This window comes from Saccostrea echinata, unplaced genomic scaffold (assembly GCF_033153115.1).
Source record: "Saccostrea echinata isolate AGI-Se365-2 ecotype Australia unplaced genomic scaffold, CSIRO_AGI_Sech_v1 ptg000064l, whole genome shotgun sequence".
NCBI lineage: Eukaryota > Metazoa > Mollusca > Bivalvia > Ostreida > Ostreidae > Saccostrea > Saccostrea echinata.
Window position 1 is genome coordinate 2,864,938 of NW_026889813.1, and position 25,063 is coordinate 2,890,000.

Here is a 25,063-nt window from a genome sequence, read left to right on the forward strand (position 1 = left end):
TGACCTTTGGTCGAGGTTGAGATACACCTTCAGGTCATATGCAACCTTTGTGTGAAATATGAACTTTGAATGTTTCTTCATTAGAAAGTTATGGACCAGACACAAATTTACATTTTTTCTGCCAATAACCTTGAACTTATCCATATGACATTTGGTAAGTCTAATGTCATACGAAATCTTTGTGTCAGATATGAGTATAAGCTTGTTATGTTTCTCCATTACAAATTTCTGGACTAGACACAGCTGCATAGAAAGACGGATGGACAGACCAAAGGACAAGGTGATTGCTAAATATTAAAGCTCTCATATATAGACATATATCTGTAAGTTTGACAAAAAATATAGTTTCTAGCTTCTTTGGTTCCAAAGTTTTAAGGAAAGTTAAAGTTTATGACAGATTTTCAGACAAGAAAAAAACAAAAAAACAAAAAAACCCCTCACCTTTTCTGATCTTCAATTTGGGGCAGAAAAAAACATGTGGTAACATTTAGGCAGTTTATATCATACTTACACTTAACTATGAAATCACTTGATCATATAATCAAGAAATATCCACTAGAGTTATGCAACAATATGAGAATTTTTTTTTTAAATACAATAATGAAGATGCTATGAATAATTCCCATTCAAATAGTAATGAAAAATTACACAAGTATACATTTTACAATTTTCCATTGGTATAGTGTTGACAAAAAAAAAGAGGCCCATGGGCCACTACACTCACCTGAGTAACTTTGGTCCTGCTGTTTCGACAGATTTTCCCCCTTGTAATACTTATTGTGGCCCCACCCTACCCTGGGGGCCATCATTTGAACAATTTAGAATCTACACTACCTTAGGAGGCTTCCACATAAGTTTCATTTTTTCTGGCCCAGTGGTTCTTGAAGATTTTTAAAGATTTTTCCTATATACATGTATTTCAATGTAAAACTTTGATTCCCTTTTGTGGCCCCACCCTACTCTGGGGAGCCAAGATGTGAACAATTTAGAATCTTCACTACCTCAAGACGCTTCCACATAAGTTTCATCTTTTCTGGCCCAGTTGTTCTTGATAGGAAGATTTTTAAAGATTTTTCCTATATATTTCAATGTCAAACTTTGATTCTCTATTGTGGCCCCACCCTAGCCCATGTGTCCATGGTTTGAACAATTTAGAATCAACACTACCTCAGGAAGCTTCCACATAAGTTTCATCTTTTCTGGCCCACTTGTTCTTGAGATGAAGATTTTTAATGACCCCACCCTATTTTTGTCTTTTCTTGATTATGTCCCCTTTGGAAGTGGGCTTGGTCGTTCATTTTAACAATTTAAACTCCCCTTCACCCAAGGATAGTTTGTACCAAGTTTGGTTAAATTTGGCCCAGTGGTTCTTGAAAAGAAGTTGAAAATATGAAAAGTTTACAGATGGTCAGACAAAGGACAACAGGTGATCAGAAAAGCTCACTTGAGCTTTCAGCTCAGGTGAGCTAAAATGAAACATCATAACAGTAGGGTTCTTATTCTATGTGTGAAGGATTAAGAATTATTGAGGTTCCATCTGCCACTCCACCCCTCAGATAATTTTTACTGGAATAGTCATTAGATTTATCCTGTTGTAATGGGTTTTATATATGGTAATTACAAACATAGCAGACTAAATAATGACAATTCATAATGTTCACAACACTAAACTATGTTCATAACACTAAACAATATATTGACCACATATCTTTCCGTACCTGACCATAGCAGACTAAAAACAATATATAGACCACATATCTTTCCGTACCTGACCATACTGGTGCTGTCTGCTGTGGCTCTAGCTCGTAGTTTCCTGGGAATCTCCTTTATATCTTCACCATCAAGAGTTGTCTCCTCCTTGATATCTTCCATGAATTCTGACTTAGTATCATCCTTATCTTCATCTTCTTCATTTGCCTCATCCTCTCCATCTTCCTTTTCAGTCTCTGTGCTCTCTTTGACTGGTTTATTTTCCCTGAAAGAATATACCATTATTGTCTATTTCTCAAGTTTACATACAAATGTTTATACTAAGTACACTAATAGAATTTTTAAAGATTTTTTGCAGAACATCTATTATAACAAAAGAAAATTTTCGCATATTTTGTAAACACTAAATCCTCTTTTTCCATATTTCTCCTCAGAGTACATAAAAAGTAATTGAGCATTTTGCCTCTTACCCATTTTCTTGAGGAATTTCCTCATTCTTCTCTGTCGTATCTTTGTCCTCTTTGCTCTCGGATCTCTCTTCAGCGACAGGATCTTTTGTGTCTCCATTGACTTCCATTTTCTCATGAACTTCATTAACATTTCCTTTTCTACTGCATTTGTTTTCACTGCTACAACATATAGTTTTTTTTACAGTATAAATACAACCTGTACATATCCATCAGTAAATCTTGATGAAATCATCAAATTATTATCTATCTTTATATGGAAAAAATTTAGGCAATTTTTTCCTATACATCCATACGTTAAACTCTGATAGTGCTATCTGGCCCCACCCTACCACAGGGGGTCATGATTTGAATAAACTTGAATCTACACTACCTATCAATATGACTAAACATGGCTCTGCTGATCTTGTGAAGAAGATTTTTGAAGATTTTTCCTTATATATTTCTATGTAAAAATTTGATCTCCATTGTGGCCCCACCTACCCCCCAGAGGTCATGATTTAAACAAACTTTAATCTACACTACCTGACGATGCTTCCATATTAATATGACTAATCATGGCTTTACTGTTCTTGAGAAGAAGATCTTTGAAAATTTTTTTCCTTTATATTCCTACGTAAAAATTTTTGCTTGGTTTGAGGTGTCTGTAATATGGGCTGACATGTCGATAATCTTGGGCTGACCTGTCAGGGCGTGACAGACCGAGGTGTTGTTGGGCCAAGACATCTGTCTACCCCTAACCCAATTCACCTCATAAGAGCAAAACACTTCAAAAACAGTTCAATGTGACCTACTTTTAAGATGCAATACATCAAGAACCCAATTAAGCATTACACATGTAACTGAAAATATGTGATTATGTTTGGACTCACACAGAGCAAGATATTGCTTTTAGCTAACATGTTTTGAATAACTGTGTAGTTTCAACTTGTTACAGTGACATTCATATTCATTTTGGTTTTCACACAACAATGCCAGAAGATGACTCATAAGACATTAGTTGATGATATAAACCTGATGCCAAAAGATGCATCAACTGACAAAATTAATAGTCCTAGGCTTAATACTGGAGCATACAGTGACTTCACAATGAACAGAGTTGCTTTGGTAATTTATTCTCCATTCAAGAATGTATACATAAATTGACAATGAAAAGCCTCATAATTATAAAAGTAGGTCACTGTGACCTACATTTGAGTAGCCACTCCCTTAATTCTTAAAAAGCATCAACTCAGAAAACATTCTACTCTTAGTAGCATAAAAATTGTCATCAAAGTTAAACAAAATATAATTTTAGGTCAATTTGGGACTTCGGTCCATGTTCTTTTCCCAGATTGATGCCTTGAAAAACTAAAATGTTTCAAGGTCGATTGCTATAGCATCATTTTTATGATCCCCAAATTTGTAATTTGAAAGTGTTCATCTCTACAGCCCACATTTTTGTTTGAACTACTAGCAAGTCTGTATACCTATCCCAATTTATGTGTGGTTAATGTATATTATACAGATTTAAGAAGAATAGTTTCATGAAGTCTTAAACATGTAATTTTCATGTATATGCTATTTATCGAAGCCCTGCCTCTGACAAGACAAAGGTTAAGCAGCTCAAAGTATTCTTGAAAAGAAGGTCAGAGATCAAGTCAAGTAGATTTCTTGTAAAACAAGCAGTGTACATGCTAAATAGCAGAGAGGTACCACTCAATGGTAAAAGAATATAAGTATATTGGCACAACAGTGTATTTGAAAAGTAGGTCAAGGTCAAAGGTTATGATAATGGTAATCCTGGTATTTTACAAAGGTCATTGTTCCAAGCAATAAATGAGCAAAATATAAAACCTTTACCTCTAACAGTTTTCGAGATATAAGGTCAGACAGACATATAGACAGACATGGAGCAGAGTGAACCTTAAGTTTCGCTCTGCTTTACAGGTGACAATAGAATCAATTTATCCTATTGCTTCAGCGCAAGCTCAGCAAAGATCTGATAGAGGGTCTCTTCATCAAATTATTTTGGAACCAACCTTCAAAGCCTTAAGCTAGAAGTGAACTCTGAAACTGTTTTTCACTTTACCTGTCTGAAGTGTCCTCATCTTGAACCATGGTGTCCTCAATTTGGGGTGTACTGTCTTCACCCTGGACCATATCCTTAGCCTGATTCATGCTGTCTTCAACCTGGGCCATGTTTTTCTCATCCTGATTCATGCTGTCCTCAGTCTGGCCCATGCTGTCCTCTGCCTGGATTATGCTGTCCTCTGCCTGGGCCAAGCTGTCCTCAGAATGAGCAACACTAACCTCAGTCTGAGCCATGCTGTCCTCAGAATTACAGCGAGATGAAAGTCTGGATGATGATTGGAATGGAGTAGATGCATTGTTGTTGCTATATTAAATGAAAATGCAAAAAATTTGAAATGTTTGAAAATTGATATTTAATTTCTGAATAATGGGTACCGTTTTGAAAATAAAAAGGAAAAACATACACATAACCACTAGAAAGCCTAGAAAGTCACTTGCCTAATCCAGCATACACTCAGAGGCAAATTTTGTGTCAGAAAAGACAGAGTGTCGGATTGCACAGTGTAAAGCACATAGAAAACAGTACAAGAGGCCCACGGGCCTTATAGGTCACCTGAATATCGCGTAACAACTTTCCAACAATTGAATTTGGTTTGTATTTTGCACCAGAGGCAATGTAATTCACAATTTTGAAAGAGGCACTATTGCTCATCATAACTATACAGTTAGCATGCTTACTTTGATTATTTAATACCCAGAGGCAGAGCAGAGGAACAAAAACAAGAGAAGTAGGAAGATCAGGATCAACAAAATAATTAGTCTAGTATTCACTATCAACTCAGAAATTGAGTTCTAATCTGTCCCCCACTTAACACTATCACCATGCAGACTATTAACAAACTATTAGTGCTTCTGTACTATTTTTAAACCCATATTAATATCTCTAGCATTGACCTCTCTTATGCTCTTTGAAGAACTTTTAATAAGATAAGTTATTTTTGTCTCATTTTTATTTATCTGTTACTTACAGGTCTACCTGATTATTAAAACTAAGAAAGTACTTTTTTAATTATACGATAAACATTCTTGCATAATTATCTTATTCTATTAACCTTTCAAATACATTATTTACAGTGATTAATTATCAAAGGTGAATGGAAAAGGGGAATAACTTCTCTCAGTAGAATACAAATTAATAGAGCCCTGCCCAGGACCAAAATGCTTAGACGAATGGTCCAGATGTTTAAAAATCTGGTAGAAATACGCTTACTCATATCATTTAAACTTTTACTCAGTTTGCTTCCAATATGCCCAGAAGCAGAGAAGAATTTCACAGGTACAATGCATTTTCACTACAGATTCAACAAAGCCTTACCCTAACACCAGAACCCAAGACCAAGGGCCAAGAAATTTACAAATTTGGAAGAGTTACCCTCATCATCATTACTATGGACTTCAAAGAATTAACACTTTTCCACTATATTATCAAAAGCCCCCCCCCCCCCCTCGTTATGCCAGAACCCCTGACCCTAGGACCAAAAGATTTAAAAATTCTGTTCGAAGCTCCCATTTTCATCATAGCTAAGCAATTTATTTATCAGCTCAACACTAAGGAGCAGACAGGATTAATTAATGATTAATTAATAGAATTAATGCTTTTTCACTATATAATCAATAGAGCCCCCCCCCCCCCCCCCTCAAGAACCCCAAAAACTGAGGCGATATATTTAAAAATTTTGGAAGAGGCATCCTTGTCTATCTTGTCTATCATAATCATGCACTTAGTTTGTTAAAATAATCTCCAGTAGCAGAGAAGAAGATTTTCAAAGAATTAAAGCATTTTCACTATATAATCAATAGAGCCCTGCCCTAACACCAGAACCCCTGACCCAGGGGCCATGGCTTTCACAATTCTGGAAGAGGCCCACCTCCTCATCATAACTATGTACTTAGTTTATCACCTTAATGCCCAGGAGCAGAGAAGAAGATTTTCAAAGAATTAATGCATTTTCACTATATAGTCTATAGAGCCCCGCCCTAACACCAAAAACCCCTGCCCCTGGGGCCATGAAACTCACAATTTTGGAAGAGGCATCCTTGCTCATCATAACTATGTACTTAGTTACTGAATTTAATACCCAGGAGCAGAGAAGAAGATTGTCAAAGAATTAATGCATTTTCACTATATAATCAATAGAGCCCTGCCCTAACACCAGAACCCCTGATCCAGGGGCCATGAAATTCACAATTTTGGAAGAGGCACTCTTGTTCATCCTAACTATGTACTAAGTTACTGAATTTAATACCAAGTAGCAGAGAAGAAGATTTTCAATGAATTAATGCATTTTCACTATATAATCAATAGAGCCCCGCCCTTACACCAGAACCCCTGCCCCTGGGGCCATGAATTTCACAATTTTATAAGAGGCACTCTTACTCATCATAACTATATACTTAGTTAGTTTATTTAATACCCAGGAGCAGAGAAGAAGATTTTCAAAGAATTAATGCATTTTCACTATATAATCAATAGAGCCCCGCCCTAACACCAAAAACCCCTGCCCCTGGGGCCATGAATTTCACAATTTTATAAGAGGCACTCTTACTCATCATAACTATATACTTAGTTAGTTTATTTAATACCCAGGAGCAGAGAAGAAGATTTTCAAAGAATTAATGCATTTTCACTATATAATCAATAGAGCCCTGCCCTAACACCAGAACCCCGATCCAGGGGCCATGAAATTCACAATTTTGGAAGAGGCACTCTTGTTCATCCTAACTATGTACTTAGTTACTGAATTTAATACCCAGTAGCAGAGAAGAAGATTTTCAATGAATTAATGCATTTTCACTATATAATCAATAGAGCCCCGCCCTTACACCAGAACCCCTGCCCCTGGGGCCATGAATTTCACAATTTTATAAGAGGCACTCTTACTCATCATAACTATATACTTAGTTAGTTTATTTAATACCCAGGAGCAGAGAAGAAGATTTTCAAAGAATTAATGCATTTTCACTATATAATCAATAGAGCCCCGCCCTAACACCAAAAACCCCTGCCCCTGGGGCCATGAATTTCACAATTTTATAAGAGGCACTCTTACTCATCATAACTATATACTTAGTTAGTTTATTTAATACCCAGGAGCAGAGAAGAAGATTTTCAAAGAATTAATGCATTTTCACTATATAATCAATAGAGCCCCGCCCTAACACCAGAATCCCAGACCCTGGGGCCATGAATTTCACAATTTTGGAAGAGGCACTCTTACTCATCATAACTATATACTTAGTTAGTTTATTTAATACCCAGGAGCAGAGAAGAAGATTTTCAAAGAAATAATGCACTTTCACTATATGATCTATATAGCCCCGCCCTAGCACCAGAACCCCTGACCCTGGGGCCATGAATTTCACAATTTTGGTAGAGGACTCAATGCTCATTACAATGATGCCAACAGTTTGACTGCTTGATGTCCAGGAGTAAAGAAGAAGATTTTTAAAGATTGCATTAATTTTGGTGGTTTTAGCCCCACCCCTCAGGCCCCAGGGGGGCAGGGACCATGAAATTCACAATTTTTGTTCCCCTTCACTAGATACTATATGCCAAATTTGGTTGAAATTGGTCGAGCGGTTCCAGAGAAGAAGCTAAAAATGTTCAAAAGTTTACGACCGACGAACAACGTATGACGTACGACGACAGACATAAACGGATAGCAATAGGTCACCTGAGTTTACTCAGGTGACCTAAAAATGGGAATTCACAGTGAATGGGATTGCACAGGTGTCACTTTAGACAGTTTTAATGGTATTGAGTAAGTATATTTTCTTCAGGGGTCCTCTGTAAGTAGAAAAGTCATACCCTACCTGTTTTTCTTCCGAGGTCTTCCTCGTTGAACTATTGGTGGCATTTCAGGAGTACCCTCTCTTGGAACCCTACACAAAAGATTAAACTGTCAGTTTCTGTTCTTAAAAACTATCTTTAAACTTAAATTTGAAATAGAGAGTACATGTGTGCTCTTTTACAGGTCCTCATTTGAAAATTTTCTATAAAAGTTTAATAAATTCTAGATACATAAATTTATTCAATTAATTGCTATGCTTGTTTCCATTCCTAAGAAAATAATTCTATTGATCATGGCTATTTTGAGAAATAATATTTTTTATCACTCAATTTTGTGTAATTTACATACAATGTTTGTTTTCTTCCAGTTCGAGATCTAGGTGTGTTTGTGTCATTCATGCTTGACAAAGAATTCCTCCTTGAGGACCTTGGGGTATTGCTCTCATCCTCATTTTCCTCCTCAATTCCTGAATCACTGCAGTAAGAAACATTTGTCATTTTTTGTCTTCATGTTTGTCACATAACAGAGATCTGCAACTGTTAGAATCCCCAGAAATCTACTGGGAGATCTATAGGCCTTATTACATTGTATTTGTGTTTTCCAATTCTTGCATGTTTTAAATCAATCATATCTTAAAAATTATTAAAGTACAAAATAAAACCTTTTAACTTCTTAAAAAAAAAATTATTCAGAATGTTATATTTTTGTAAGTTTTCTTATCTGACTAAATAAAAATGGAGACGTTTCAAAAGACATCAGTCGACCAGTGGTCAGCTATTAGCTGTTATCTCTAGGTGACCAGTGGTCAGCTATTATCTCTAGATGACCTGTGGTCAGCTACTATCTCTAGGTGACCAGTGGTCAGCTATTATCTCTAGATGACCTGTGGTCAGCTATTATCTCTAGGTGACCTGTGGTCAGCTATTATCTCTAGGTGACCAGTGGTCAGCTATTATCTCTAGATGACCTGTGGTCAGCTATTATCTCTAGGTGACCTGTGGTCAGCTATTATCTCTAGGTGACCTGTGGTCAGCTATTATCTCTAGGTGACCAGTGGTCAGCTATTATCTCTAGGTTGACCAGTGGTCAGCTATTATCTCTAGGTGACCAGTGGTCAGTTATTATCTCTAGGTGACCAGTGGTCAGCCATTATCTCTAGGTGACCAGTAGTCAGCTATTATCTCTAGGTGACCAGTGGTCAGCTATTATCTCTAGGTGACCAGTGGTCAGCTATTATCTCTAGATGACCAGTGGTCAGCTATTATCTCTAGGTGACTAGTGGTCAGCCATTATCTCCGAGATTTGGGCAACTTTCGATTCTTGCCCTCTTTGTTTTTGTTACTTAATGTATAGTTGTAAAATTTTATAAATCCTACCATACATGTATATATTAATAGCATAAATATAAATTCAACTTCAGATTGATATATAATACTATATGGTGTAGTGTGAATCTCTGTTATTTACATACATTATGTCTCTGGTTAAATTCAACCCTTCTCATCATACAGCGATTTTTTTCTACCCATTGGGAAAGGGTCCGGTACTGGTTCAATTGGGAAAAATAGCATTGAAGTAGAACAAAGGAGAATTTTCTGTCATTTAAACAAATGACACGTATTTTGCGTTTATTCCAACCTCATTACCTATTACTCCATGTTTTAAAGAATAAACAACAAGTATTCATTGTTTTTCATATCAATGTCCCTTGTTTTCGCATTTTCATGCTTTCAATTTGTCAAAATGTTTGATGCTAAGCTTTCTACGCCACAGGTCCCGCCCTATCATCATACTAATCTTTTTTTTCAATATAAGTGGAAGTGAAACAATTAGTCAACTTGTACAATATTTCATATAAAAAGAAATACGATGTCATTGTAGTCTGTTGCTTGGCAGTTGAATTGGGAATTTTTGGTCTCAAAATTGGGAAAAATTAACGTTTTTTGCATTGGGAATGGTACTGTTTATTTGTACCAGTTATATAAGGGAAAAAACACTGTCATATACATTATACAGTAAAACACACTTATATCAAACATGCTTATAATGAATTGACACTTATAGCGAAAATATTTTTCATTCCCCTCGACTTTAAAATACATTAAACAATAAATGGATATAACGAATTACACTTATAACGAAGCAAAACTGTCGGTCCTTGGCACTTCGTTATAAGCGTGTTTTACTGTAAATTAGCAAAAATCAGTGAATGAAATCTACAAAGATTTTTTTCAGCTGATAGACTACTTTACATGTACCTAATAATATTATATTTTGGAGTCTCTCCCCCCCCCCCCCTGCCCCCCCCCCCCCCCCCCCCCCCTTACACTTTTGATCGTGTCTGAAACATTTACATGGCTGACACATCAGTTACCTGTTAATCTCTTTTTCTACTGCTGCAGTAGATCTACGTGAGCTCCTCCTACCAGAATTGGTGGGCACAGTCATTCTAAAGGTATAAATGTACATCTATTATTCATATCTTTCAAGCTGCAGTTCATTAAAAATTAAATCTAAGTGCATGATCTGAACAAACTGGAATCAACACTATATGAAGAAGCTTTCACATATGTTTTGTCTTTTCTGATCCATGTGTTCTTATGTAGGAGAATGTTAAAAGACCCATCTTGATTTCCACAAATTTCTTAATTATTTCCCCCTTGAAATGGGGTGTTTTCCTTCTATTGAACAAATTTCATTTCAGCCTTTGACTCAGGTGAACTAAAAACTTAAAATCAAACCTGTTTTTGACATTCTGCTTTGGAGCTGGGCTCTGTTCACTGTCACTGTAAAAATAAACACAATGTTTGTAGTGAGACCAACAAAAGATCACTATCATAATAGATAAATAACTTTCTCAAACACATTTAATCAAACTTCTGTAAATGTACTTTTTTCAACAGGATCAAATTCCATGGAATCACAATTTCTGTTCAATTGGAGACAGAAAATTACTTGAAAATTTTACCGGTAGATTGCCACTATATGACTTACATATACTTGAAGCATGCTGAAAATTTGTGACCGTGTACAAAGCATAAATTAATACAACACAGAAAAATTTCTTCTACAGTATCCTTTTGATGGCTTCTTTTTTTCCATTGTTACTTTCTGTTATATTCTGCAAAATGTTTCTATGATTTTTTGTCCCCAAGCCATCATCCCAAAGAACAAATTAAATATGTTAAATATGGGACATCTATTCAAAAGTCACAAAACAAGCCAGAATTCTTAGAAAACCTCCAAATATACAGAAAAAAATAGACAGAACAGCTGTAATTCTAACCTGTACAATGGTCCCTTTTTTGTAAGAAGGCGTCCTCTGCTACTTCTCCGTACAGGGGTTTCCTCACTAAGAATACAGCAAGAAAAAATTACACCAATGCAGGAATCACAGATTTCATTTTTCAGTCCTTTTGATCAGATATCTGAATTTTCAGGTAATAACAGTTTATAATGACGTGATTAGAAGATAAGCCTAAAATCTAAGTCTCTATTTTACAGTAAAACATAATACATGTAGTATATATTTGTAATTCATCAATATTTCCCCATTTTTTTTTTACAATTTAAAATTCATATTTGAAAGGATACAGAACACTGTATCAAAAAGGGTCAATTCAGCCCTGCCAGTTTAAGAGAATTTTTCACCTTAGCATACATAAACTTCCTCACCTTAATTATGTTATTCAACAATAAAAGCATTCAAAAAAAACTAATAAAAAATAAATGGTACCTGTCTTTCAATTCTGCCACTCTCCCTTTCTGCCTGCCAGGTGTTTTATTTTCATCATTTCTAAAAATAAAAGAATAAAGTTTGCACCAGTAATTTTTAAATGTTTTTTTTTTTCACTATTTATTGTCTATTTACAGTTAAAATTAGAGATATGGGCCCTGACAATCGTCTTAGTATTGTACAAGATGCCCATAGGCCATAATGATCACCCGAGTCAAAATGATCCTGCTTTCTTCATCAACAGATTTTTTTCTCTTATATATTCCTATGTAAAACTTTGATCAACCATTGTGGCCCCATCCTATCCCAAGGGGTCATGATTTGAATCTATACCATATGAAGATGCTTCCAAATCAATATGACTAATCATGGTTTCATCCTGTGTAAAACTTTAATCCCCCATTATGGCCCCACCCTTCCCTGAGGGCCATGATTTGAACAAACACACTTGAATCTAAACTACCTGAGGATGCTTCCATATTAATATGACTATTCATGGCTTTGCTGCTCTTAAGATTTTTTCCAATAACTGTAAATGTGGAAACTTTGACGATGTGGAAACATTGACGAAATTGACACCTTCCTAATTATCGTAGAAGTTTTCACTTGTCAACTTTTACATAAGCGAATCGTCAATGTTTCAACTCGCCATTTTTCTAATATACCAAAATGGTCGGACAAAATGTGATGCTTGCTTGAGCTTTCATTTCAGGCGAGATAAAAAACTCTTTAAGTCATGAATTGAACAGATTTGAATGTACATCACAAGTGAATGTTTTTGTTTATTTTATAATTTTTGACTTTGTTCTGAGAAAAAGTATTTGTTTTATCATGTTACAATAAAAATGCTAAGAACATAGATGAAAGGCCATGATTAAAAAAAAAGGCCCATGGGCCACAACACTCACCAGATTTACCCTATCCCTGCTGTTCTTTATAAGCTTTTAAAAGGTTTTTTTATATTGAAAAAAAAAACATATTATGACCCCACCATAACTCTAGAGGGTCTCTGAATCCACACATCATGGGGATGTGTCAATATCAGTATGACTAACTTGACCTTGAAGGCAGTTATTTAGAAGAAAATTCTTTTCCTGCATACATGGATTATGTAAAATTTGATCCTGATTTTAGCAAACTATAAGCCCAATGCAGGTACGTTAAGGCTTCCCATAAAATATTGCAGTGTACTCTGTGCATTCTCTTCTCTGAACTACAAATGTATGTCGTCATAATTGAAAATGACGTCAAATCATTGCAAACTTGAGCTGTTTTGATGGGGAGAGTGTCATAAACTTTACACCTTATTTTCAATCTGCATATAAAATGTCAGAAAGCTATTGTAAAATAAATATGTGTTAATCATATTTTTAATTCTTTTATGTCCGAATATTTTAAAATATTCTGCTTTATTACTCTTGTTTAAAATTCAGCGTGTTCAAAATATGAACAAGAAATATACGTTTGACATTTACCCTGTTTTATACCCATGGTTAGAATTCATAATATGTGCATAAAAGAGCCTGGCGCAGGTGATTAATGAGGATTTATTTGAGATCTTGTATGGAAATCTGGAAGAGGAGTTCTCCCTCTAACTGAATCTTGCTTGGGAAAAATTTGTGATGGCTTTGTTTTAATACAGATGACGATATTGTGTGGAAAATATCCTCAAATTTGTCAGTAAGTTGAATTTATTGTGAAGTATTTTGTACCCGAGTAATAGTATAACTTTTCCCAACCACATTTCAGGTACACAAGGATACGAGTTTATTTATATAACAAAAAGTTAAATATAATAATTGCATTAATCAGCTGCGCCAAAGCAATTTATGTGAAGCACTTCAAAAAATTATAAATGACTGTCACATGATCAACGAAGTCATGTGATATCATAACAAATATGTTTATATATAGCAAAGAGAACTCTTTATAAAAGTTGGCCCTACTTAAGTACGTAACTTACAAATTAAAATCAAAACCGACCTTGCGATGTAGTGACTTGTTTTGAACGCTTTTAGGGCTTCAGGAAGCCTTAACATTGCTGCGAAGTTCATAATTTGAAAAAAAAAATCCACAGAACTTGGGAATGTTTGCAAATTAATGGTTCTTTTCTTTTTCTTACAAAAAGATTTTTCAAAATTGTTTTCTTACAAAATTTAATGTGAAATTTTGAATTTTGATCCCCTATTGTGGCCCCATCCTATTCCTGGAGGCCATGATTTGCACAATTTAGAATCTACACTACCTAAGGAAGCTTTCAAATAAGTTTTATCTTTTCTGATCCAGAGGTTCTTGAGAAGATTTTTAAAGATTTTTCCTACATATGTCAATGTTAAACTTTTATCCCTTACTGTTGCCCCCCTTACCCCCAGGAGTCATGATTTGTATTATTTAAAATCTACACTACCTCTAGAAGCTTCCACTGAAGTTTCATCTTTTCTTACCCAAAGGTTCTTGAGAAGAAGATTTTTTTAACAAACCCTCACTATTTTTGCCTTCTTTAAAAAATTATCCCTGCCTAGAGGGGGCATGAACCTTCATTTGAACAATTTAGAATTCCCTTTACCCAAGGATTCTTTGTGTCAACATTGATTATAACAGGCCCAGTACTTCTTGAGAAGAAGTCAAAAAAAAAAAAAAGAGAAAAGTTTACAGACTGATGGACAGATGCCTGACAGTGGGTGATCAGAAAAGCTCATTTGAGCTTTCAGCCTCAGGTGAGCTAAAAACTATATTTGTCTGAACAGAACTGATACTCCTCTCCCTTACATGGTTGCATGAACAAAGAATGCATCTAATTTGCACAGTTTCTCCATATTGGCAGTTTTCTGTCCATAGCTATCCATACTGATGGAGAAATAGACAGGATGGATGTATACAGTGATTCAGTATCCCCTCCTCCTAGAACTTTGGTTGGGGTGGGGGTGGGTGTATAAAAATGGATAAGAGGCCATGATACATATCATTGTTCATTTGGGGAGAAAATTCTATATTTTTATGGAAATACTGAACCACCCTTTCATGCATATATTCAGATTCTGTCCATCTATGAGGAAATTTTAATCTTAACTTTGCACAGAAACTTCCATATAAATGTTCTATTATACTGGTTTAGTTTACTTGAGAAAATTTATATAAATGCCTCCAATCTATTTCTATTTTCTATGACCTCCCTCTAGAAAGGGACATGCATCCATTTCATTTCAAGAAATATGAATCTCTATCAAAATGATTGCTTAAGCAATTTCGTTGAAATCATCCCCATAGTTCTGGGGGAAGTTAAAAATGTGAAAAAAGTTTCTACATGGCATTGAGCTGAAAAAACCAATAGTGATTCAGGCGACCTAAAAAGTTCAAGCTTAAAAATCTACCATATACACTGTACATGTACCATTAAGTATCCACAAATAAAAGGTCTTGCATCCTTTGTTCTTACTTTATTTTCTTTCTGCCCCTTGGAGTGGATCTACTGGACAGTTGGGACAAACTGACCTCATCATCTGAGGCTGAATCTGACCCCTCCTCCTCCTCTTCCTCTTCATTTTCCTCACTACTATAAAACAATACAGAACAATTACACAGATAAATAAAGGATATTCAATGTTTTGTTGTTGGATTTTGAGTTTATTTCATGAGTGGGACAGGAATTTTTTTTATTATTTTCACGAGTGCAAAGCACAAGTGAAAATATCGAAAAATCCTGTCTCACTACAAAACATTGAATTTTCTGTTTATAACATTTTCTTTGACATCCCTTTGCCTCAGTCTTTTCTTAACACAGTCATTTTACCTACTTTGATATCCTTTCACACTGTGACAGTATATCATTTTAGTATTCTTTCACACCATGAAAGAAAATAACTTTTTTTTAATAAATAAATCACAGTATTTCACTGTTGAAAATGTAATAAATAGAACTCTACTACAAAACATGGTACAGGATAATTACACGGAAAAATAGAATACTACAGAACATGATACAGAACAACTGTACAGACAAATAAGCCTCTACTACAAAACATGATACAGAACATTAGCCTACAAAACATAAGTATACAGTCTACCGGTTCTCAAATAATAGACTTGAATTTTTCTCCTGAATTCCCTTTCAAAATCCATGAAAGTGATGTTCAAAGGAGTAATTTAACATATACATTTATGCTAAAGACAAATAATTATTTTTTAAACAACAGAAAAAGGGAAAGAAAATATCTTATTCCTAACATGCATTCATGTCTTCATGATCTATGATTAACAAAAAACATCAATTTGAGAGCCATTAACAATTAAGATAGACAGATATGTCTAATCAGGCATATCATTTTCACAATACCTTTCCTCCTCTTTAATAGCTTTCTTTACTTTTCGTCCTCTTGAGGTTTTCACTGTTTCCTCTTTCTTGTTCTGTTTTTTCTTCTTTTTATTTTCTCCCTTGTTTTTCTTTTCTTTTTTCTTACTTTTTTGTCTATATCATATGGCAAAATAAGGTAATTCAAACATTTCAACTAAACATATAATCAAAGGAAGCTGAACTAACTCATTCATTCAGAACTCATAAATCTGTAATTATAGCTTAGTAATATTTTCACTCACTTAACCTCCTCAGGCTCTGGGTCTTCTTTATAGAGGCGACTCCCGTAGAAGTACCAGTATTTTGCTCCGACAGCATCCTTTCCCAGAGGTTCTATTCTCATATTATCACCATCAAATCCCTGCGTTCAAAAGATTCACTTAAATGAGGATATTTACACGTTGTTGATTACGTGAGTTAGGCATAAAAGCAAGAACATTTCAGGTTAAGGTTATTTCCTTGGTACCAGGATTATGTATTGTTAAAACTGAATAAAATATGTTTAAATGCAGTGGTATGTTGGGAAATAATTATGAGAAAGCTTTTCTACCACATAATTAGCATAAATTGCCTCCTACACGTAAATTTCCACATTATTAGTGGTGTATCAGGAACAAACATTGACCTGGAATTTAAAGAGAATTCACTTCTCCCTCAAAGCAAATTAGAGAAAAGTTAAAATCAGGGAAACTTGATACTCCTATGATTAATGACTTTATGACTTTAACCCCCCTTCCTTTTTGATTTTTTTAAATACATTTTTGAAACCAAAAGATTTTCTGTGAGAAAAATTTAGATTATGCAATTAAATTAAAAAACAAACAAACAAGAGGCCCATGGGCCACATCGCTCACCTGAACACAATGGCTAGGAAAAAGCACAAATCAATTCAGTATTGAAAAGTTTATAGGGGGAGGGGGGGGGGGGTTGAATTTTAAACTACCTGAGGATGCTTCCATATCAATATAACAAATGACTTTGCTGTTCTTGAGACAAAGATTTTTTCCTTTATATTCCTATGTAAAACTTAGATCCCCCATTATGACCACACCCTACCCCCGGGGGTCATGATTTGGACAAATTTGAATCTACAATACCTGAGAATGCTTCCATTTCAATATGACTAAACATGGCTTTGCTGTTCTTGAAAAGAAGATTTTTAAAGTTTTTTCCTATATCTCTGTGTAAAACTTTGATCCCCCCTTGAAGCCCCACCCTACCCCCAGGGGTCATGATTTGAACAAATTTGAATCTATACTACCTGAGGATGCTCACACATCAATATTACTAAACATGGCTTTGCTGTTCTTGAGAAGAAGATTTTTAATGTTTTTTCCCTATATATTCCTATGTAAAACTTTGAACCCCCATTGTGGCCCCACCCTAACTGCAGGGGTCATGATTTGAACAAACTTAAATCTACACTATCTGAGGAAGCTTACATATCAATATGACTAAACAATGTTTTGCTGTTCTTGAGAAGAAGATTTTTTAAGTTTTTTTTTCTATATATTCCTATGTAAAACTTTGAACCCCCATTGTGGCCCCAAGCTAACCCCAGGGGTCATGATTTAAACAAACTTAAATCTACACTATCTGAGGAAGCTTACATATCAATATGACTAAACAATGCTTTGCTGTTCTTGAGAAGAAGATCTTTAAAGATTTTTCCCTATATATTTCTATGCAAAACTTTGTTCCCCCATTGTGACCCTACCCTACCCCCAGGGGTCATGATTTGAACAAACTTGAATCTACACTATCTGAGGATGTTTCCGTATCAATATGACTAAACAAGGCTTTGCTGTTCTTGAGAAGAAGATTTTCCCTATATATTTCTATGCAAAACTTTGATCCCCCATTGTGGCCCCACCCAACCCCAAGGGGTCATGATTTGAACAAACTTAAATCTACACTCTCTGAGGATGCTTACATATCAATAAGACTGAACAATGTTTTGCTGTTCTTGAGAAGAAGATCTTTAAAGATTTTTCCCTATATATTTCTATGCAAAACTTTGTTCCCCCATTGTGATCCTACCCTACCCCCAGGGGTCATGATTTGAACAAACTTGAATCTACACTATCTGAGGATGTTTCCATATCAATATGACTAAACAAGGCTTTGCTGTTCTTGAGGAAAAGATTTTTCCCTATATATTCCTATCCAAAACTTTGATCCCTCATTGTGGCCCAACCGAACCCCCAGGGGTCATGATTTGAACAAAATTGAATCTACACTGTCTGAGGATGTTTCCATATCAATACGACTAAACAAGGCTTTGCTGTTCTTGAGAAGAAGATTTTTAAAGCTTTTCCCTATATATTCCTATGTAAAACTTTGATCCCCCATTGTGGGCCCAACCTAACCCCAGGGGTCATGATTTGAACAAACTTGAATCTACAATACCTGAGGATGCTTCCATATTAATATGACAAATCATGGCTTTGCTGTTCTTGAGAAGAAGATTTTTAAAGTTTTTTCCTATATATTCCGATAGAAAACTTTGATCCCCCATTGTGGCCCCACCCTACCCCCAGGGGTCATAATTTAAACAAACTTGAATCTACACTATATAACAAAAATGGTTCTGGAGAAGAAGATTCTTAAAATATGCCACCAAATTTTCACTTTTTCCCAGTTATTTCCCCTTGAATGAGGGAGTGGCCCTTCATTTGAACAAACTTGAATCCCCTTCACCCAAGGATGCTTTGTGGCAAGTTTGGTTAAAGTTGGCCCAGTGGTTCAGGAGAAGAAGTTGGAAATGTGAAAATTTTACAGATGGATGGACAGACAGACAGACAGACGGACTACAGACAAAATGTGATCAGAAAAGCTCACTTGAGCTTTCAGCTCAGGTGAGCTTAAAATCTATGTGCAGCATATCAAACAGTTGAAACATTAATTCATGACTGATTTTCAAAAAAAAAAAAAAAAAAAAAAAAAATTAAGTAGATATAATTTTTTGTGAAAAAACAATTCTTAGATGTTAATATGTAGTATCATTTTGCAAAACAAATATCAGAATGAAAATGCTCTTTTGATTAGCTATTTACATGATAACTGTAACTGTTTTTATGATCAGTTTAACATTTATGCATGACAGTAATTTAATAACTAGTTGCATAAAAATGACGGTTGTTTGTGAGATGCGTTGCATACTAATTTTTACAGCTCAGTGATAAGACAATACCACATTGATTCCTGCTGAGATTTTCAAAGCTGCTGCTCTGAAAATGGCTTTAAGAGGGATTACTTTATGCATTTTCATCTCCAATTGAATTTAAGTATGATGATCTTATGAGAGTAAGGCCACTAAAACTTCTTTCTCTTGAGAATTTGGCTAAGTTTTAAACCTCAGGGTGACTTTTACACTAAATCATCCCCTAGGTTGATCTTTGGTGTATGTCAATTAGCACAACACTGCTAGTGATAAAGAGCTTTTCTAAAAAGGACATAAATTAACCTTCAGCTGATCCAGAATATCAGTGGCATCAAGTCTATAATCACACAGGCACTGTAAAATCTCTACTTTAGTCCTCAGAGGAAGATCCTTAAATTCTGCATTTGCAAGTGGGTTCTCCTCCCTTTTCTCTAACATTTCCCAGTTGTACTTCAAAGTGTCTTTTAGGAAAACCTCACAATTATAGGTTCTACAAAAATTTTCAAGAAAATTTGAATCTGAAAACATTGATATCTTTCAAACCTTTTAAACCATCTTAGCCATGAAACAATTCGATCAAAATCAATAATTATTGAGAGTATACTAGCTCATTTATCACTTCTAAGCTGGGGTTATACTGAGAAGTCAAAAAAATAAATTCAAAAGGTTTGATTTCAAAATGCAAATGAGTAAACACTGTCTCAGATTTTGAATAAAGTAAACAAATGTACTTCAAGATTCATAAAATGTGGTATGAAAAAAAGAAACAAATATTCATGAAAGTCATATGTAAAAACTAAAACAGAATGATACTGACTCAATATCATCTCTGCCATAGTATCCCCTCAAGATTTTACACATTAAATCTGTCAAAAAGAAGACATTTTCCTCCTTTGTCGAGTCTAGTAGTGCTTCCTCCAAGTCCTAAAATACAAAAATAATTCAGCTGAGATATGGTATAGCAGATGGCTTTGTGATCTAGAATGGAACTTAAATGATTATCTAATGATAGCCTCTTCATTTGTAAACAAAACCATGCGACTTTCACTTTCTAGTTTCTGTTTACCTATCTGAAACAAAAAATCTTGCATGGGAGATAACTCTAAGAGAAAATTCATACTAACCTTTTTCTTAAAAAATGTTACACTGGCAAAATAAACTAGTCTGATTATTTGTTCCTGTTTTAATGATAAATAATTTGTGCAGAATGGAATTCTAAAAATTATAGGAATCACAAAGTGAAAGTAAATGATGTAAAAATTATGAAAATTTTCGAATCAAATGCAATGTGTTTTAAAACTCTTAGATTTGTTTCGGTCGTCACATTACCTCAATATCAAAGTCTGGGAGGTCGAATGCTGATCTAAACAAGGAGCAGAAATGCGCAATACACGGCACTTCCCACAAGGACTGAATCTCTATAAGCAATAAATAATCGACATTGCATTGTAATCATTAAGAATCACAACCAATTTATAACATCTTCATTGTCATAAGTACACACGGAATGAAATTCATACAGTATATCCTCTTTCATATAATAATTATTTCAAAATATTTACTTCTTAAACACTTAACTTACCCTCCAAAGACATGGTTCTTATGGAGAGTCCCGTCCTTTTTCATGCAGTAATGCAATGGAGGTCCGTTATTCCCTTCATGCGTTAAACCAAGAGGAGAAACGAATGAGGCAAACACTTCCGGTTTCTTCGTCTTACGTTTATAACTTGTGAATTAATATTGCAAACCTGTATAAAGCAGTAATTTTTATGCTACATAATCTATATCATTAAAGTGAAAATGAAGTCTGATTTTTCCATTTTATAATCAGATCTTATTGACACCGGATAAATCATGTAATTTCCACCCGTAACCTCTCGTATTACATTGAATGCTGGGTAATAATAATAGAAAGATGGCAAATCCATGGCCAAGGTAGTTATGATTGTTGATATGTATTTTGCTAGTTCTTTGCATTGATACAATGGAAATCGTACAGTTTGTAAATGTTTAAGACACTGGGGGGAACATATCAAAATGTAAGAACCAGACACAAAGGGAGTTTACCTTCCAACTGAAAGATGTTAACCATGTTGAAGTTGAAAATAAAATGTTGACAGCAGATCACAGTTGCCAAATGTAACGTGATGTTCACTATAATGATAGAAACATACAACATAGAAGACAGTTGTAGAATGCATGTCTAATATATTAAAATAAGTGGAATTCATAATGAATTTATAAAAGCTGACTGTTTCGAATGTTGTCCTGGCTGGTTCACATGACAGGTCCAGCACAGTTAATTTCTCGATTTAGCTATATAGCTTGAATTAGCTATATAGCTTTAGAAAGGTATTCAAAAAAGCTTGTTGAAGCTATTTCAATACAGTTTTTCACAAATATTTATTAGAAACAGACAAAATGTTGCAAGTATGTGATAACTCATATTTGTATTATGGACTGTTAAACATGTTAAAGGGGAAACTAAATCAAACAAAATTTAAACATTTCTGCTTTTGAACATTTTTAAGCAAAAGAGGTAATTCCCTTGTTTTGAAACTGTATACCATCTTGTTTGTCGTGATCAAGGCATGGCTATGAATATGATTACTTTATATTGTGCTGAATTATTACCAATCAATTATCTAATTCTTGTTGACCACGTTTGACCTCCATGCCAAGAAAATCTAAATAAGCATATTTAGGGTGGGGATAAAAAAACTAAAAAAGAAATTCAATTAGACATTTACTTGGGCATGTTAAGTTATTTTACCATGACCCCAACATGATGTCTGAATGCAAATTTTTAAAAATGACTTTCTAGACCATAAAGGGTAAATAAAGTAACAAGATTATGAGTAAAATATATGGTTAATTAATGGATACCATGCTTTTGGCAGGGGAATGCATTTAATACGAGAAATAATACCCAAAGCAAGTGACAAAAAAGCATCGGCATAAATCGAAGGTTTTTACAATACTTGCCTCGATCTGTAGATGTCTGGTTTGTCTCCCTGATTTTTCTCAACCAGAGAGCTACAGTCCTGGAGCTACGATTCGTAAAGTTAAAAAAAACTATATATTTATTATTAAAAGCAAACTATAGGCAAACTTAAGACATGATTGAATGATTGAATGTTGGCAAAATCTTGGAGATATGGCCAACTACAGGTCACCTGTTGCTATTACAGATTTCTCCTTTGTTATTGTATTAAATAAAGAAACTTATGAAAATATAACATTCTGATAAATTTTTGGATACTACTACATGTTATCCTTAATTTTTAAGATTCTATGCAATTTAATTGGTTCAAAATTTGAAGAAAAAAATTTACAATTATGGGGTATGTGAGAAATTGCAAAATTTCAGACAGTCTTGAATCTGTTATTTATGTCTCTGGTTATATCTTATATTTCAGATTGTAAAAAATTCAAGGCATGGACCCTAATCAGTGGAGAAATTTTAATCTTCCATATGGACAGTCTCCTGGCATTAGCCTGGGTTCAGGACTTGGACGACTGGATATGGGGCACCAGCAGGCAGCAGGGTTCAGTTCAGGTAAGGCCAAAAAAAAATAATAGTCTTGTTTCCTGCTATCAGTCTGAAAAAAAAAAATAGGGTAGGTAGGTAGGAAAACTATATTTTTTTATTTTATTTTATTTTTTTTCAACGATATTTTTTGGATATTTACTAATACAAAACCAAATTAAACATGTCATAGGTCAATATTATCTTTTAAAATTAAATTTAATGTCTTTTGATGCACAACTCAAGTGGTATTTTATGAAAGTCCATATTTAAAACATACAATTTCATGAAATATACCATTTGAATATATATTTTTTTTCAGTTTTGGAACATGAAATTCCTGAAATTCCCAAGTTTTTTCCCAAAACTAAAAAGAAAACTTTAGGGTCGGGTGCAAAAAAATAGGGTCGGTCGGGTAGCAGGAAACAAGACTATTATTTTTTTTTTGCCTAAAATCATATATTGATCAGGTCCAACACAATCTCTTGATAAAACTATATAGCTTGAATTAGCTATATATGGCTATAAAAAAGTTCAACTATTCTCAATAGCTTCATTAAGCTATTTAAATGCAGTTTTGCCTAATTATGCCTTTCATGTATGACATAATCAGGATAATCAGATAATAGATAGAAAGTTTCAAATATATGACAACTCATGTTGTAATGAATGAACTATTTAAAAAAAGCAATCAAAGTCAGAGATAGGATAAACATGCTTCATTTGAATGTTTTGTTTTTGAACGTATTTTATTGAATAAATCTTAAGGAATGGAAAAATGTTCCAACAACTTACTGTTTCCTCTCCATTGAATGTTTGAATGTTTTCAAGCAAAAGATTATTTCCATTGTTTGTGTAACTGTATTCTATTTTTCGTTTATTGAGGCATGGCTGAGTATACTTACTTCACATTAAATTATCTTGTTAACCAGAATTGGCCTCCATTATAATTTCATTCAAGAAGTACCAGTAATTGTTTGGACACAAATCAGTTGCTTTGGTTCCAAATACATGTACTCACAAGGAGACACATTTTGAAAATTGATTTCTTCATGTATTGTTTAAAAGCAATTGACTAGCTAGTGCATATAAAAGCCATCATAAAATCAAATTGCAAGTTTTTGTACCTTTTGAAGAAAATGCATATTTAAGGGTTAAATTATGTTTAAAAACCTTAATCAAGCTATTTTCAATAACAATAAAGCTGTATAGCTGATTCAAGCTTTATAGCTAAATCAGAGATTGTGCTGGAGACCTTTTCAAAGCATGATACATAGAAATTTATAGTAAATATGGAAATGGAAAAGCATGCAATGTCAAGCTAGCATTGCATAGCAGTCTTACAGATTGAATGAAAACCAGTCAAAAGTACAAAATCTTTGTTAAAATCCATCTTCAGTGAAAAGTAATAGCTGTGCACCATGATGTATTGCATGATGGGGAGTGTAACAAAACTAGCACTACTGAAAGAGTAGAATTCATAATTTCTCAAAGCACAGATTACCTACAATTTAAGAGGAGGAATTTGATCAGAAACTTAACTTGAAGCTGGGGTATCATTTTCTTCCAATAACTGGTCATTAAATTTGTGAAGTTCTTTTTGAGGGTCTTGAAATCAAATCATCATCTGGTTTCCTCTTTTAACTTGAACAAGCAACTGATGTTTTGCCACTTTTCTCTTGACTGTCATTGTCATGTATTTTGTTTTCATTTTGATGAGTAATCTTATCATTTCCAATCCAAATTCATTCTGACATTGTATTGAAAATCTTTGTGATACAGACCCATATTTTTAGATAACTATCTTCTCTATGAATAGAGATGTTGTGCACCAAGCTTTTTTCCATTTTATCTCCCAAAATTTACCGGTACGCAGTGTGTAGGTGAAAATGGTAATACCTGTATCCCTTTTTGCACCACATAGGAATCCACAACTAAATAATGCACTTGTTAAATTTTCAAAAAACCTGTTAAACTTAATTTCTGTGCCTTTGAAAGCAGAGTTTTATGTTGATAATTGCAACTGTAAATTGGTTTAGAAGTCTCTGTTTTCCATTGTGTATACAGCCTACTCCGGATATATTGAAATTCAGGGGACCATGCAAATTATTTCAATATATCCGTAATTCAATATAATCGAAATCGTGAAGCCACCATTTTTACAAGTTCAATCCTGATCTAAAATAAAGAAGAACAAACCCGAACAAATTAATTTTGTCATCGTTTATCTATAACAGTTAACA

At 34.3% G+C, this 25,063-nt stretch overlaps 2 protein-coding genes across 6 annotated transcripts in view; one reads left to right on the top strand and one right to left on the bottom strand.

Annotated features, from left to right (window-relative positions):
- Positions 1-20,901, bottom strand: part of LOC133175924 (trichohyalin-like) — a 48,393-nt gene extending 27,492 nt beyond the window's left edge. For 4 of the 5 annotated variants that reach the window (XM_061311067.1, XM_061311066.1, XM_061311064.1 and 1 more), the window contains exons 1-16: positions 20,874-20,901; positions 20,621-20,709; positions 20,109-20,215; positions 19,595-19,781; positions 16,371-16,489; positions 16,111-16,242; positions 15,214-15,330; positions 11,778-11,837; positions 11,328-11,393; positions 10,783-10,827; positions 10,416-10,490; positions 8,390-8,515; positions 8,064-8,132; positions 4,249-4,554; positions 2,181-2,339; positions 1,769-1,975 (exon numbers count right to left, since the gene is read on the bottom strand). In XM_061311067.1, the coding sequence (XP_061167051.1) occupies positions 1,769-1,975; positions 2,181-2,339; positions 4,249-4,554; positions 8,064-8,132; positions 8,390-8,515; positions 10,416-10,490; positions 10,783-10,827; positions 11,328-11,393; positions 11,778-11,837; positions 15,214-15,330; positions 16,111-16,242; positions 16,371-16,489; positions 19,595-19,781; positions 20,109-20,215; positions 20,621-20,709; positions 20,874-20,886 (1,877 nt within the window). In that variant the 5' untranslated portion in view covers positions 20,887-20,901. The remainder of the gene's footprint in view (positions 1-1,768; positions 1,976-2,180; positions 2,340-4,248; positions 4,555-8,063; positions 8,133-8,389; positions 8,516-10,415; positions 10,491-10,782; positions 10,828-11,327; positions 11,394-11,777; positions 11,838-15,213; positions 15,331-16,110; positions 16,243-16,370; positions 16,490-19,594; positions 19,782-20,108; positions 20,216-20,620; positions 20,710-20,873) is intronic. The other variant, XM_061311065.1, reaches the window with a different exon arrangement.
- A 1,828-nt stretch (positions 20,902-22,729) lies between these two features.
- Positions 22,730-25,063, top strand: part of LOC133175935 (uncharacterized) — a 34,711-nt gene continuing 32,377 nt past the window's right edge. Inside the window, exon 1 of the mRNA XM_061311088.1 lies at positions 22,730-22,850. Coding sequence (XP_061167072.1) covers positions 22,730-22,850 — 121 coding nt within the window. The remainder of the gene's footprint in view (positions 22,851-25,063) is intronic.